The sequence below is a fragment of the Lutzomyia longipalpis genome, chromosome 1 (assembly GCF_024334085.1).
Source record: "Lutzomyia longipalpis isolate SR_M1_2022 chromosome 1, ASM2433408v1".
NCBI lineage: Eukaryota > Metazoa > Arthropoda > Insecta > Diptera > Psychodidae > Lutzomyia > Lutzomyia longipalpis.
The window spans coordinates 19,931,761-19,946,769 of NC_074707.1; the positions used below are offsets into that span (position 1 = coordinate 19,931,761).

The 15,009-nt window shown below is 36.9% G+C and overlaps 1 protein-coding gene across 2 annotated transcripts in view; it reads right to left on the bottom strand.

The window, feature by feature from the left end:
* The window catches only part of LOC129796551 (protein sprint), a 64,989-nt gene that overhangs the window by 47,324 nt on the left and 2,656 nt on the right, over positions 1 to 15,009 (bottom strand). The window contains exon 2 of one of the 2 annotated variants that reach the window (XM_055838611.1): positions 14,330 to 14,439. In XM_055838611.1, the coding sequence (XP_055694586.1) occupies positions 14,330 to 14,439 (110 nt within the window). Of the gene's footprint in view, positions 1 to 487; positions 806 to 14,329; positions 14,440 to 15,009 lie in introns of those variants that run through there. The other variant, XM_055838619.1, reaches the window with a different exon arrangement.

Genomic DNA, 15,009 nt, shown 5'->3' on the forward strand with positions numbered 1-15,009 from the left:
GTTACACCAAAGTGAGATTTTTTACTAATTAAAAATAATTTTGGGTTTTTTATGAGAATTTATATTTTTTTTTTTTTAATAAAAATCCTTCGTGAAAGAAACATTTTAGCCTAAAATAGGCAGTTTTGAGAGACTAGCTTTACTTCTTCAGGTCTGCAAATATTTATATCAAATTGTTATCAACAGAGACATGAGAAAGCATCTTCAACTTGAAGAGAATAAATTTATAACCCAAAAAAATCTTCCTCTAATCTTTAATTCTAAAAAAAAAAAAACAATTTAACTTCTAATTTTCAATTTTTTCTACACTGCATCACAGTCAGAAGCACAACGAGGTACGTATGTAATGATAATAAAGTGTGCGCGGTATGTTTCCCATATTTTGCGAAATTGAGCACAAAATACGGTCGCGATAATAGCGCTGTGTGCGAAATGCAAATAAAATGTTATCTCTCCTAAAACCCCAAAGTTAGTGGCAAAATTTTACCTTCTATTTGAAACGGTTGCAAGTAGGAATGTCGTACACTTGGATATCAGCATTTTCAGACTCTATACAGCACAAAACTTTCCGCATCACCACCACGTCCTGCATTGGGTTGGGGGGATCATGAACTTCTATCCCATATCGGAGGCTGAATTATTGGTGTCTGCATTCAACACAAGGTGAATTAATTGGTTTTGTCGTAAATAGCAATATTAATAACACACTTGGTGGGATTCCGTTAAGTGTCCTCCTTGGTTCGATCGCGATTGCTCTTAAATCTCACACAAGAACTTCCCATTCCTTCACGTTCTTAGAAGCACCAACACAGAAGAGGTTAAGAAGATAGAACACGCGACACACGGGAAGATTCCATTAATTTTCAAACAACACACAAACCAAAAGGAAAAACCCTCACAGAGCAATCAACCGGCAACAAGGAGGTGGGTGCATGATGTCGTACAGGAAATTGCACAAGAATTCTTAAGTATTCGTTTCTTTTTTTGCAGCACACAATTGTTTGACTTTCCTTGCTTGGGCAACTCGCCCAGGTTTATCACCCAAAAACACAATAAAACTCCGTCAGAGTGTGTGGCCCTGAGGCTATGTCTCGCTCTAAGCTAGCACTCTAACCACCCGACGACTGGCAAAAGACTAAATTAGTCATTTTCTTCATGTGTAGCGCGAACGCCACCGTGGTAGAAATAGCATTTGTATGTAATCGCTCTATGGGGCATGATTGTGCTATGTGAAAGGCCGTTTTTTTGTTGAAAAGAAATTGCAGATAATTATTTTTTTCACAATGTACATTTAAACTTTTAAAATTTAACGTTAGAAAGGCAATCTTTTCTTTTTATTTCTTTGAAAGACTTTTTCAGACAGGTATTTATTAAAATTTTTATGTCAAACGTGTTATTTAAATGTAACTCGCATTGTCTATGATTGTTAAGCGACATTTTCTGAAGCACGTCACGTAAGATCTAGTAGGACAACCTAAGAAATGTCTCCAAAACCTTAAAATTTTAGAAGAAAACTAATCTACTTTCCTTCTAATTTTACAAACTTTTATTCAATAATAAATTAAAAAGAAAAAGATTTTTTTTTCAACAACACATGACAAGTCACGTGATATTCCGAGCCACAAATTTCCTTACATCTGTCATGTGACCTCAACAAAATTAGAGAAAAAAGGTAAAGCAATTCAATTAAATCAATATTTTCAGTTGCTAAGCAATGGAATGTCAGAAAATCCGGATATATCAAGTCAACAAACTAAAGGTACACAAGAAAGCACATTTAGTTTATACCGCGTCCGTTACAAATACCTACATTCATTCATGCTGTTTTCAGCGTCACACTGTCAGTGTATTGGCAAAAGCTATGGCAATTTCCTTGCTTGCTTCTCACACTTGACAGAGACCCATCCAGCAAATTATCTAGCACAGAAAAAAGTGCACAGAGCACAAAAAACTTTTAATGAAAAAAGCCATTGCAGCCATTTCTCGCCTTTTCACAGCGTATCTACATTAATTTCGATGAGGTTCATGTAATTTTCAACTAGCAGTTCAAGAGATGGATCATTGGGTAAATCTCCTGCGATGCCAAAGACATCGTATATAGAAAATGGAAAACTTCTCTTGCAAATGGCTTTCAAGCCGCACATACATACTTTTTCCATCCAATTTAATTGCCACGAATTGTAATGTATCACGATGTGTAATAATATAGCGTGATTGATTAGCAATAATTGCCACTCACAGCCGTTCATTAGTGCACTTTTTTCGCCATGTAAGTGGAAAAGAAGTGAAAAAATAAATAAAACTGCTGGTGAGCTTCCATGAAAATGCGGGAATTCTGCGTGGAGAGACTCTTTTGATCCACTTAGGCAGGTCTCTGTGAAATGTTTGTTTACTCAGCAATACCGGGGCATATTAAATCGATTTTCATCACTCTCATTGCGTGTACAATACGATTGATCAGTGGACCGGAAAAGGGTCACCAATCGCTGAGTAAATAAATCCCAATTCCATGACCCTGATGAAGATCCCACCGCATGTTGGGAAAATTGAGCTATTTAGCGTGGAAATCGGGAGCTTAGTCAATTATGTTAATTTTGTACCGTGACGAATTCACTCGCAAATATATTTGGCGAGATGACAACAATCGTTATGTTTTATTGACCATTTCGCACACTCTTATTGAGCCATTTTGCTGCCCTCCGAATTGGTGGAGAATATTGTTGTGCCAAGAAACTGTGTGGATTTTGAATGCGAGGAACGAGCAATTTAACCAATAATCCTATATTACAATGCTGTTCGCTAAAATAGAGAGAGACCTAAAACCATTGAATGGATTATCTTTTCTAACAAAGCTTCGAACATTCAATACAAAAGCCCAAAAATGAATAAACTCCTTTATTTTGGGCGATTAATTAGAAAATTTCCGAGCTTGTTTCACTTTATGGCTTCATTGGTCGTTGAAATCATGAATCTGAGGGAGAATTAAATATATTTTTTAATTTGAACCACAGAACCAATTTCCCAATTTCCCAATTTTCCAATTTTCCAATTTGAAATAATAAAATCACAATGAAACGAACCAACTATTTAGTTAGCTGAGGGAAAAACTATGCAAAGAAAGTCCCATAATCGCTGCCAAAAACTCAATCCTCTCAATCACTTGTATTGACTCAAAATATTATGTGGAAAAACACGATGATTCGTCGTCCCATTTTCCTCTCCCCAAGAAAAAAAGGATTCCATCTCGGAGAAGAAAGTTCTTTTGAGAGGCAGGCTGTGTGTGCCACCAAATCCACAATATTGGCACACCCTCGGTGTATTTTGCACCAAATAGAATCCTTTATGGTAATGTTATTGTGTGACTGAACAATAAAATATGATTGCCTCGACTCATTCTCTTCCGCCATGAATTTATGGTGCTCCCACCCATGCAAGAAGAAGGCGACAACTCAGCCACATAATATTGCGGGAGATCAAGAAAATGTTTTTCATCTGACACCATCTTTCACCATTTTTCTTCTCAACGCAAGGAGAAAAAGTGCCTCGTTTTGGAGCTTTTTTCGCGCTCGAAAATGTCCTCTATCGGGGCAATTTTGGACGCGTGGAAAAAATCCCGCGAGACGATTAGGCATCGTACGAATTTATTGTACCCAATTTTCGACTTTTTCAAATAATTGGATTATTCCCAGAGCGCCAAGGCAAGAAGAAGAAAACAAATAAATGATCTCAAGCACAAAATATTGGAGGAAGGAGAAAGTGGGTGGGAAAATTTTCTGGGAGGAAAGAGAGAGAGAGAGAGTGACAATGCTTGAAAATTCAACTAAAGAAAAATTGTTTGCACACCCATAAATCTCACTTTTATCCACCGAAAAAAAAAACATAATCTACCGTGAAGCACATGCGAGATGCTAAGGAGATGCCATCAACTTCTTCACCACGAGACTCCCACCGTAATTTTTGCACCTTAATCTTTCTGTCTATTCTCCCGACAAAGATATAAAGAACTCTAGGTGTTTGTACGTATGTACATTTCTTTTGGAAATAGAGAAGTTCAGCAAGAAAAAAAAATAAAAGAAAAAATGCTGCGGAAGAGGAAAGTTTCAAAAATAGATCTCGTTTTGCTGATATTATAAAAATTGCAAGTAATTTATGCCTCGCAGTTTCATATACTTCTCGGCGTTTGCTTTCGCATATAGAGCTTGTATCTCGTTCACATTGAAGGAATTTCTTTAGAGTTCTTTGAGAATATTTTGCTTTGAATTTTCTTGATAAAATTAACAAAATTTATATAAGAAAATAAATTTGAACATTAAAATTGAATTAAATGCATTGAAAAGTTTTTTTTTCAATTTTTAATTTAGATTTGCATACCTTTGAGCCCCTATTTGCAATAGAAAAACCAGAAAAGGAAGTTTTTCTGTACGCATGAGAATTTTCTTCTCGGATAATCCTTCTTTTATCAGTCCATTTAATTGAAATTGCTTTTTGTAAATGATTTAATGGATATCAAAAATTATATCATCTAAGAATTTTAAGACAATTTTTGAAAACTTTTTTTTTAGTTTTTGAAATTCATAAGAACCACAAAAAAATGAAGAAAAAGAATCCCTAATATCCACAATCTTAAAACACACTCTTCAGAGCTTCAGCTCATTCAAGCTTAAAGCTTGATTATTGTGGTTATTGAAAGAATTGAAAGAAATCTTAAATCTTTCAATTTCATTAAAAATTCTTTCAATAACCACCCCAGTATGTAAATAATTTTCTCTTTCAAAGGGTTTTTTTTCTCCTAACTTTTGTATATAACACTTTATAGAAAGCATAGAAATCAAGATAGAAAGCCTCCCAGACAGACGAAGAACTTCCACGGCGCAACAATAAAAGTGAAAGACATAAAAATTCAGGTGCTTTTTACTTTTTAATCTTCCCATCTCGCCTCAACGAACCCGTGGGACAAAAGTTTCTCGCCATTATGGGTGGAAATTTCAATTGAGAAAAATGCTCCACACAACAAGTCCAACAAGAGAAGTGAAGGAGCATCGTGACGGGAGCTTTTAGCGAAAATTAACCCCAGGTGTGTATTCCGAAAAAACTTGGCGTAATTCTGCTTTATGTTTATTGGGATGATGTTTATGGGACCACTTTGAAGTAGTTTCGAGTGTCATAACAATTTATCTCTCAATTACCGCTGAGTGGATCTTCCTCAGGTACGGGTTTTATATCCCCAAAGTACACGGCCACCAAGTGCGTTTGTGTCCCTCTCTGCAAAATCTACCCTCTCCCGGGATAAGCGCGCGAGACTCTGAAGTGCTGGAGAATTGGGGATTAATCCACTGCGGATAAGGGTGGTATTATACACTGAATTTTACGATTCAAAGTACTGGGATGAAATTCAATGGTGACGATGCTGCGATGGAAAAACAACTCCGTAAAACAGATGTGAAGGAAATCCCGCGTGCAAAAAGCGAAAAACCCTCCCACGGGGGATCAAAGCTTCATCGTATCAAAAAAGCTCCGTCACATGAAAAAAAGCCTCCCCCGCAGATGGATGAAAAGTGAATAAAGATGATCCCACATGGAGGGAAGGCAAGAAAAAAAAGTCATTTATTCAGTGTCAAGTTGAAGAGCTCACAAGTCAAAACTCAATTTAATTTGCAAACATTTTAAATGTCATTTATCAGTTAGACGAATGGGTGGAATTCATTTTCTTCCACGTATAAGAAATTCCTTTTCGCCTCAGTTATCCCTTCTTCGTTTGCAATGGCTCACGCAGACCCCTCTCTAACGGAGAAAAACCCCCCTGTGGAAAATGATATGCAATGTGGCCTATTTTTCACATAAAAAACCCTCCCTGTCGCCCACAAAGTCACTTTTTTTCATGAATAATAAAATACAATACTTTTGGGGTTTAGATGGCGGAAGAATCCTGCACCGACCACCGCATTGAATTATGCGACGAGACGGTGACTCATAAAAAAATTCTCCAAGCATGATTCTTCCCAAATTCACGAACTTTTTATACAGAGAAGAAGGGCTTCACTTGATTCCCTCCATCATAGAGAGAAGTTATTGGAAAAATGCTTTCGTAATGAAATCTTGCACAATATTAAATGGAAGTGATTGACTTTTGCACGTTTATAAATGAAGAGACAATGATTAAGCGAATTTTTGTGGCTCTAAGGAGACCTAATTAAAGGGAAAAAATCTTTATAGATCGTCTGAGGGATTTTTTGAACTTTTATCTTGATTTTTATCACACTGTTGCTCCGCAGAAGACGTTTAATTTATGTAAAATAAAGATATTAAAACTAAAAAAAAATGCAGAAGAATTAAATTTGAATATAAAACTCTGCCTAAAATAGAATTAAAAATCAGACAACAACCCCTTGTTTATTCTCAACACTCTGAGAAAGAAAATAAAATAAAAATAAAACATTTATAAATTATTCCTTTACCACGAAAAAAAAATCACAAAGAAGAATTCTCTCAAAATCCCAACAATTTCCATATAAAACGCAGAGGCAGAAAAGAAATCCTTCTGTTTTTCCTTAAGCAGCTAAAAGAAATAACTCACAAGGGGAAGAAGATCATAAACATTTCGCTCTTAGCTTGCAAAGAATTTTAACACTGCAAGTGGTTGTTTTTTGCTTCACGTTCAAACTAATCTCAAGTGCCCCGCGCGACTTTTACGATTCTTAGCCATTCCACCGGCATTTGCAGTATCATAAATATGTCAGGTGGGTGCAAAAAAAGCAAAAGAAAATAATTTGTGACATTTAAATTCTTCTTGTGTGATGTATTAAAAATTTCTCACTGCACGTTCTTCCGTGTCTTTGTGCGATGGAAAAACCCGCGCACATAATCACGAATTCAAATGCAAGAACATTGAGCGTATTGTTCTCCTTTATAAAGAGAGATCTGATGCGAACCTTCTGTGGGTGCCATCGCAATTGAAATCATCATTTTAGAATGGACCACAGAAAAAGAAAATCATCGTGACGAGAATTGCTAAAGTTAAAGAAAGTAAATTTTTGGCGTGTCTGTGCGGGGATTTTCACGGAGCTCCCGGCAGGAAAACCCATTTGTGCTTTTTGAGGGCAAAAATCGCAGTATTTTTTCCACCCTAAATGCCATTCTAAGTGTATGAGAGAGGGGGGAGCAGAAAGAACGAGAATCCAGCTGAAAATGTCAAGGGGGTTTGAAGAAGCAGTGAAAAAAAATCTCATTGCTTTAAGTGCGTCGCGAATAAAAATGGAGAAGCATTTAAATTTTAAAGAGCCACAGCTCTACTATGTGGAAAATCCTCTAAAGAGTGCTCTCTTTGTGTGTCACAGACTCAATTCCATTTCACAAGAGGGGTCAGAAGGAGAGTCACCCCCATGACAAAAAGGAGGGCATACACATATACCCGTAAGATGCTATTGAAAAATTTAATATTCGCCCAGGAAAAATATAATCTCTTTGATCTGCAAATTTTCCATGTACTCTAAACATACAGAGTGGAGGGGTGGGATGAAAGGTTTGCAAAAGAGGATGAAGAGAAGATTTTTCTTTAATCCCAACAACACACATCCGGTCAGTGTTGAGAGAGAGAGAGTACAGAGAAAAGGATGAGGTTGATTTGAGTGATCGGAAATCCTTGGGGCCTGGAGGGATCATCATCAGACATGACAGACAACCACAACTGAGGGAGATGAAGGGAAAATCATATTTCATGTAAAATTCATAGAGAATTTTTGCTTTGAAGCTTTTAATAAACAGCTGCAGGGAGAGAAAATTTCTCTACAAAGAGACAAAAAGCTTTTTGCACAAAAAGCTCCTTTTTGCTTTCTTATTAACTTATCCAACTGAAGAAAATTCAAGAACTCTTATAATGTTGAATGGAAAATGAAGACATTGCTTCCCGATGTGCCAATACACGCCCAAACATCTTGAGAGGTTGTTTATGAGGCAAACCTCTCTTCCGATTAATGTTGAAAAATTCATGAGAAGAACTTGTGTGTGTCCCCATGTGAAGATGAACAAGTGTCCAATTTCCTCCACATCCTGCCAACAACCAGACTCCCCCTACACCCTCCCAGAGTAACACCCACCTTCATCCCTCGGCCACCAAAAGCCATTTCGAACACTTAACTCCATCCCAACACGTGAAAGAATTTATAGCCAAAACCCTAAAGGTTTTTTTCGGGGAAGTAAAATTTCCACAAAAAACCCCCGGGTATCATTCGAGGGTGTCATTTATGTCCTCCCCCCTCCCACGCAGTCACTTTTCGCATTGATAAAGTGCGGTCTCGTGAACGTGCAGATAGTCCACAAAATTATCCTTGTGCACTCCTCGCCGGATGATGAACAAATAGTGAGAAAATTTTTCCTACTTCACCGCCAACGAGACGAATGCTGATTTTCCTCCACACATGAAAATTTAATGCCAAACATGAGCCACTATATATTTCTCCGAGGGGTCTCCGGAAAACCTTATCAACCATTCCGTACGCCAATTTGCTTACCTTCAATTTAATCAGCATTTTCAAACAAACTCAGGGATTGATTGCCCACCCAAAAATGCTGTGGGAAAATACAAACTTCAATGTGAAAAACGTGTCCATTTGCTTATCAGGAAGGAAGGTGTGAAGCACCAAAAAGAGAACGTAACCATTTGCGTAGTATATGTATACACAAGAAGTGATAATTTTTCCCTTGGTGCTACTTTTGCGAAATAAGATGAGTATTTTTTCGTGAAATATATGTGTACTTTGTGTTCTTGGCAGCTACTCGAAGTGTGTATTTGAGTTATTTCACCACACAAATTAATGGTTTTTTTTTGTTGAGAAATAAATTTGGATAATCCAATGGAAGAATAAGAAGAATTTAGGTAAGAGCACACTAGAATAAAAAATTAAAATATCTAGAATTTTAAACATTTTAAATCATCTAAAAGTCTTACGAGGAGAGTTAAAAAAAATTATAAACTCCCCTATATTATTTGCAATTTTTATTAAAAATAAAAAAAATATATTGCTAAAGGAGCTTATTCATTCCTGTATAGAAAAACACTTTATTCGACGGACGAATCAGAACGTACGTACTCTTGAAAAAAATTAAAAAGAAAATATAAAAATCCGCAAAAATACTTTCCCTGATTCAACTAAAATCAATTAGAGAAAAAAAACTTATTTGTCTAAAAAACGTACATAATGACGTCATCATTGTGCTTTTTATTCCTTTTACTTGCAGATATCGCTTAAATCATATAAACCTTTCTAAAAATTTCATTAAAAAAGCATTAATGCGAATGCTTAATTCCTTTAGAGACAAAATGCACAATAATGTGACGTCATTTTTTGAACAAATCATTTTCTTTATATTTTTCCAAGCTTTATTTTAAATTCTCTTAAACATTACGCAAACTATACAGCTTTCTATTAGGTTCTTCAAATAAGAGATTTTCCTAATTTTCCCTGAATAATAAAACGGATAAACTCCTTTCAGTATGAATAATTCTTCCTTCACACATTTCATACGGAAACCATGCCCTTACGCTTAATTCCGGTACATGAGTGGAGTACTCCATAAAGTTCATTTTGGTTCCTGACGGTATTCCCATGTGGTGGATTAAAATTTTTGGTGAGACAGAGAATGTGTTGGGGCATTATATCCAATTAAGGTGCTTTTCTCTTTGCACTTCCACTCCGGCTGTGTACATTCTTTGTCTGGCTTCGCAAACAACGCCGGACGACGATGTGTCCGGGGGTGTGGGCTCGATTAAGCGTTAGTCAATCTCACACATGGCTTCATCCCATGCACACAAGTGGATTTATGCGAAACCTAATTAAGGAATTTCATTCTCTCTCAATTTTAGCTTCACCACAACTCAGGCAAAAACATTGATGCAATTTTGCTGTGCTAAAATGGCGCATTTTGGGCGCACGCGATATATTGATTCACTCCATGACCGTGTGGAGGTGTTAAGCATCGGACCCGATATGGTATGAAACTTTTAGTCTGAAATCCCAACACATGGACGGACGGACAACCTCCCGGGCTATTTCCGGTTTGGTACAACATACACCATGTGCGGTGGCGAATGGTGCAGAGAGATGCTCCGACCTCGGCTACGACGTCCGCCCCGGGGCGGCGTGGCGGGTCCCCCCGTTTGGGTTGCAAAGAGAGGAGGTCGATGATATTAGTGTGGCTTGTATGACGTAATTGCTAATATAAATCAATTCTCATGGTGTGTGCTGAGTGTCTTGTAATTAAAATCGCCACACAGACTTGCTCCTTGTATAAATTATGTGGAGCATTTCAGGAAATATTGCAATCACGAATGGGAAGAGGCGATGGGAGGGAAGGAACGCAAACACTTGCCATTCCTCACCATAGAAATTCCAACTGCTGGCTGCGGAGGAAATCTCCTTGTTTCCCCCATATATCATACATATGTGTGCAGCTATTTTTTTGCTCTCAAAAAAAAATCTCTTCTAGTAATGCAAGAAGAAATCTTTCCTCTATGATCGAACAATTTTCCCCATAAATCCCATTCATGTGGAATTGCGGGAATTGCGCGGTGTCTGAGCTACATACAGATTTCAAAGAGAAAGCGCTCAATGAGGATTTTTCTTTCCCCTTTCGGTTATAGAATAAAATGAGTAATGAGTGTAAGAACTAAAATGAAGATGAAAAAAAATCCATACGAGTGAATCACCTTTGCAAAGATAAAATGCAAATAAGAATGAAATTTTTATAAAATCTGACAGAACAAAGGCCACACAAAGAACACTCACATGATTGAAATGTTCACAGCTTTGTTATTCATATTCCACACAAGAGTTTAATTTATTTAATGTACTCCGCAGAGAGAATTATTGTCATCATGTTCATCAATTTCGAAATTTGCCATTGTTTATATTTTTTAATCTTTTTTTTTTGTTAAGGGAAGAGGCGGGATATTTTACTTAATTGGTATGATGACAGGGTATTTTTTTCTTTGTAAAATATCTCACCCACACTCTTAATTTATAAATGCGACAAAGAAAAATTAATTACAAACACTATAAAATTCTAAAAACTGCTACAGATTAATGAACTAACTCTTTTCTATAGAATATTCAAATTTTTAGCATAATGGCTAGCGCAACCCTAAAATCTCTAATCTACATTTTTTTGCAAATCATTCATTTGTGAAATCTATTAAATATCCGAAATTCAAGAATGCAGGAAGCATCTTGCAGTGAAATACAGCCATTAGATATTAAATTAAATCCACCCAGATGTTCTACCCCCTGGGACTTGTCATTTTAATTAAATGCACCACCACAATTGAAATGTCGAACGGAAGATGATATCCAAGGGTTGAATTTCAATTTGTGAAGCCTCCCACTCACCTCGCCCGCCCCCCAGATGGGAAATTGATTTTCAATTGGTGGCTAAGAATGGGGAAATTCACGGGAATTATTTTTACATTTGTCGAGGGATTCAGATGGCGGATCCTTATGTCAATCAACAAGTTCCTCCTGACGCCCCAGAAAAATCCGCTCCATCCCTTCCACATACACACACATTATTTACTTTATCCGTGTTCGTCGTGGAAAACTTATAGAGAGTGAATTTGTCGAAATCAAATTCACCCTCTTTGTCGGCTCAATCCAATTTTGCTGCACAAGGGTCGATAGGACGCAGAGTATGAGGGTCTGTGTACCCCTAAGGGATGTAGAGCCCCGAAGGAAAAATTCCTCATCGGCAGATTTCTTTTGGATGTACCGAATCGCCGATTGATGCTTATGATTGCCAGAGACAGCAGGCACAAAACTTTCATCCTGCATGATGATCTCATTTACAGGCTTCGGCTATATTATGGAGAAGAAGAGACGCGCGTTTGGGGATGAAGATGGCATGCGATTGCCAAGGCATAAAGGAAAAAGGGGGTGGAATATTTTCTCTTTCTCTGGCTAAATAAAATATTGGCGGCATTCGGAGCGTGTAATAGATTAAGAATGGATTGTGTAATGGACGATTGGTGCGGCATAGATATTGAGATATGCGGCACAGGGTGAACTCTTCCCCGCACACGCACCATATCGCTAGCTCTGCAGTCATTATGTATTGATAATATGTACATAATGAATGGCTGTCTCATGCTGAATTTCCCTCAGTAAACACCAATATTGTGTGGAAGAGGATAAACGGAGGAGGAAATTCGGCAGAGGAGTTAGGGGGAAAAGTTTCAGCAACTTCCCTCAATCCATCGCATCCATTCTATGATACAAATAACTCCCATTTAATGTTCTCAGTCGTTTGGATTTTGGAGTGTTTAAATGATTGTCTCGGGGTGATTCTTCCTCTTGTTAAATTAAATGCATGGCGACGACAACACAACATCATTGAGAGAGTGGGTCGCCTAAAACTTCGGCAACCCCCCTCCCCCACGCCTTTGGACCAGAAAATCCACAGAGGATTTATATGTTGCCGAAACTTTGGGCAATTTTTCACGACAATTTATGAAGTTTTATTTGAGGGAAAAATACAAGAAAAATGAACAGAGATAGAAACTCTTCCTAAACTTTCTTACCAACTCTGCAAATAAACTAGACAAAGCTTTTTTTCCCGAAGCTCACAGAAAAGGGGGTGGAAAATTATTGAAAAGCTCTCTGTGCCTTCATTTTCACGTTTAATTAATTTGTTGTTCAAACTGTGAATTTAAATATTCAATTTTAAAACAAAAAAATTTACGTAAATAAAATTTTAAATTAATTTTATAAAATTCACATTGAAAAATCTATTTGTTGAGAACAATAAAGGTTTAATTAAAAAATAATTAAATCATGAAACAACTGGGGGCAATGATAGCAGAATGTGCTTATTAAAATATTTAGCAATAAAAGTAAATAAATGTGCATTTTATGGCCATAGTTTGGATATTAAAAGAGTATTAACTTTTCGATGTATTTTTGCTGAAAATATTGTCATTTTAAATTAAAATTATTAGGCAAATTATAGGTAGGTACCTATTATTATTATTCACCGATTTGCAAGTTTAATTTAAATTAATTAAAACAAATTATGTTCCACAAAGAGATTCTAAGAACTTATTTGATGTTTAAAAAAAGAACTTCCTGATTAAAAGAGCTTTCAGCTTAGATATTTTTTGTATGTTGTAAAAGACATAAAAACATAGCGAAATACGAGAGCTTTTAGAAGCAAAATAACTGATGATGCTTCTCCCCCAAAAAACCCCATCTAAAATACCTTCCATAGCACTGATTGTAAGAGCTATGCTTTAAAATTGGCTCGAGGGTGTTTCAGCCACCACCCTGCAAATCCCCAACCCCAAATTGAATCATGCTTTTGCCGTTCGTCGGTGAAACCCTTTTCCGCCTCACACTGTATGTATTTGATCCCTGCACAAATAATCACAAGAGAGGAAGTGTAATGAAAAAGTCCCTCCCCTGGCAAACTTTTCATTCACCACCACCCCCAGCCAACAGGGGGGGTTTGTCAAAGAGCGGGGAAAACGGGGTGGCAGAGGAAAAGTTTGGGGGGAACCGTCAGGGGGTGTTGTAGAGAGGAATGTTATTATTTAGCTTCTGTGAGTGAAAAGATCAGAGAATGTCATCAATGGTCCATTTTTCGTTGGGACGCGGCATTTTGTACACATTATCATGTCATCATTGTTCCATGGAGCTGTTGAATGTTGGGAAATTAATGAAGAAGCTCCTTCCGGAAAAGGGGTTGAACATAAGCGCAAAATATGAAGGGACTTGTGCTTTCATCCCCCCATACATAAATTCATTATATTAATTGTATTAAGCTGCCGTGTTTTGTATATTCTCTCGCACACGCGTTACCATTTTATGAATAGAATTTGCCGAGGCATCTCTTATGCTCTCAATGCAAAAGGGTGGCACAACATACAAGCAGCCCCACAACATTATATAGTAGAAGCATTTTACCGGAAGATTGTGAGAAACTTTTAAATAAACTTTGAAAACTTTTGCATTAGTTGGATGTTGAGCAATATTTCGATTTTAATGATTTTCTCCTCATTCTCTTGGGCACTTCACAATCTCACCTCTGAAAGTTCAAGTCAAGCACAGAGGAGAAATTGAGTTCGACCACGTGAAAATTTCATGATGGCAGTAAACAAAGGACACACCATCCTACCACCCCCCAAGTCCAAAAGAAAAAAAACCCTTCTGCAGTGTTCAGTCAAGCGAGCATCAATAAAAGTTCAATGGACACACACCTACGTAACGTACTTATAGGTAGCATAAAAGGGTGCAAAAGTACTCAAAAGAGGCCCCCCAAAATGAAAAAATCTTTTGTTGCAACTCACCCCAAGTGGCTGACAACTGATAGCGTAGCTCGTGGTTGAATGAATCTCGGTGGCGTCGCCCTCAAGTCATTGAGCATTAAATCCAAATCCGACGCCAGAGAAGAGAGGAGCTGTGAAAAAAAGAGATTATTTAATAAATCGGAAGGCTTAGTCATACAGACATCCACTTATAATTAAATTCCGATAAGATAAAGTGGAAGCATAAACATAAAATGCCGCACAGTACGATGATTTCCTCTTCTCTTTACGAATAAACATTAAATTTTGCTACTAGTGCTCATCATACACTGCTAAAAAATTATTTGATTAGAGCTACGGAAATATTGTAAACAAAAATTGTTTTGATTTCTCATGTCAAAAACTTCCGATAGCATAATGATTTTCTTTAAATTTTTTAAAGATTAATTGTGTTCTGTTTAATCTAAACCATGTCAAAGTCTTCATTTTTAATAGATTAGCAAAATAGGGCTGCAAATTATGCAAGAAAGTGAACATTTAAATAAAATGACATTGACAGAACCCGGAATGACATTTGCATCCGTCATCCCTCACCTGTCAAATATCAACAAATAAATAAATTTCACGAAAATAAACATTGAGAGTTTAAAGTTAAAGCTCCTGTAGAATTTATTGCTCCATTTTTAACTTCTGTGCAAAATAAAAATGAGAAATTTATGCAA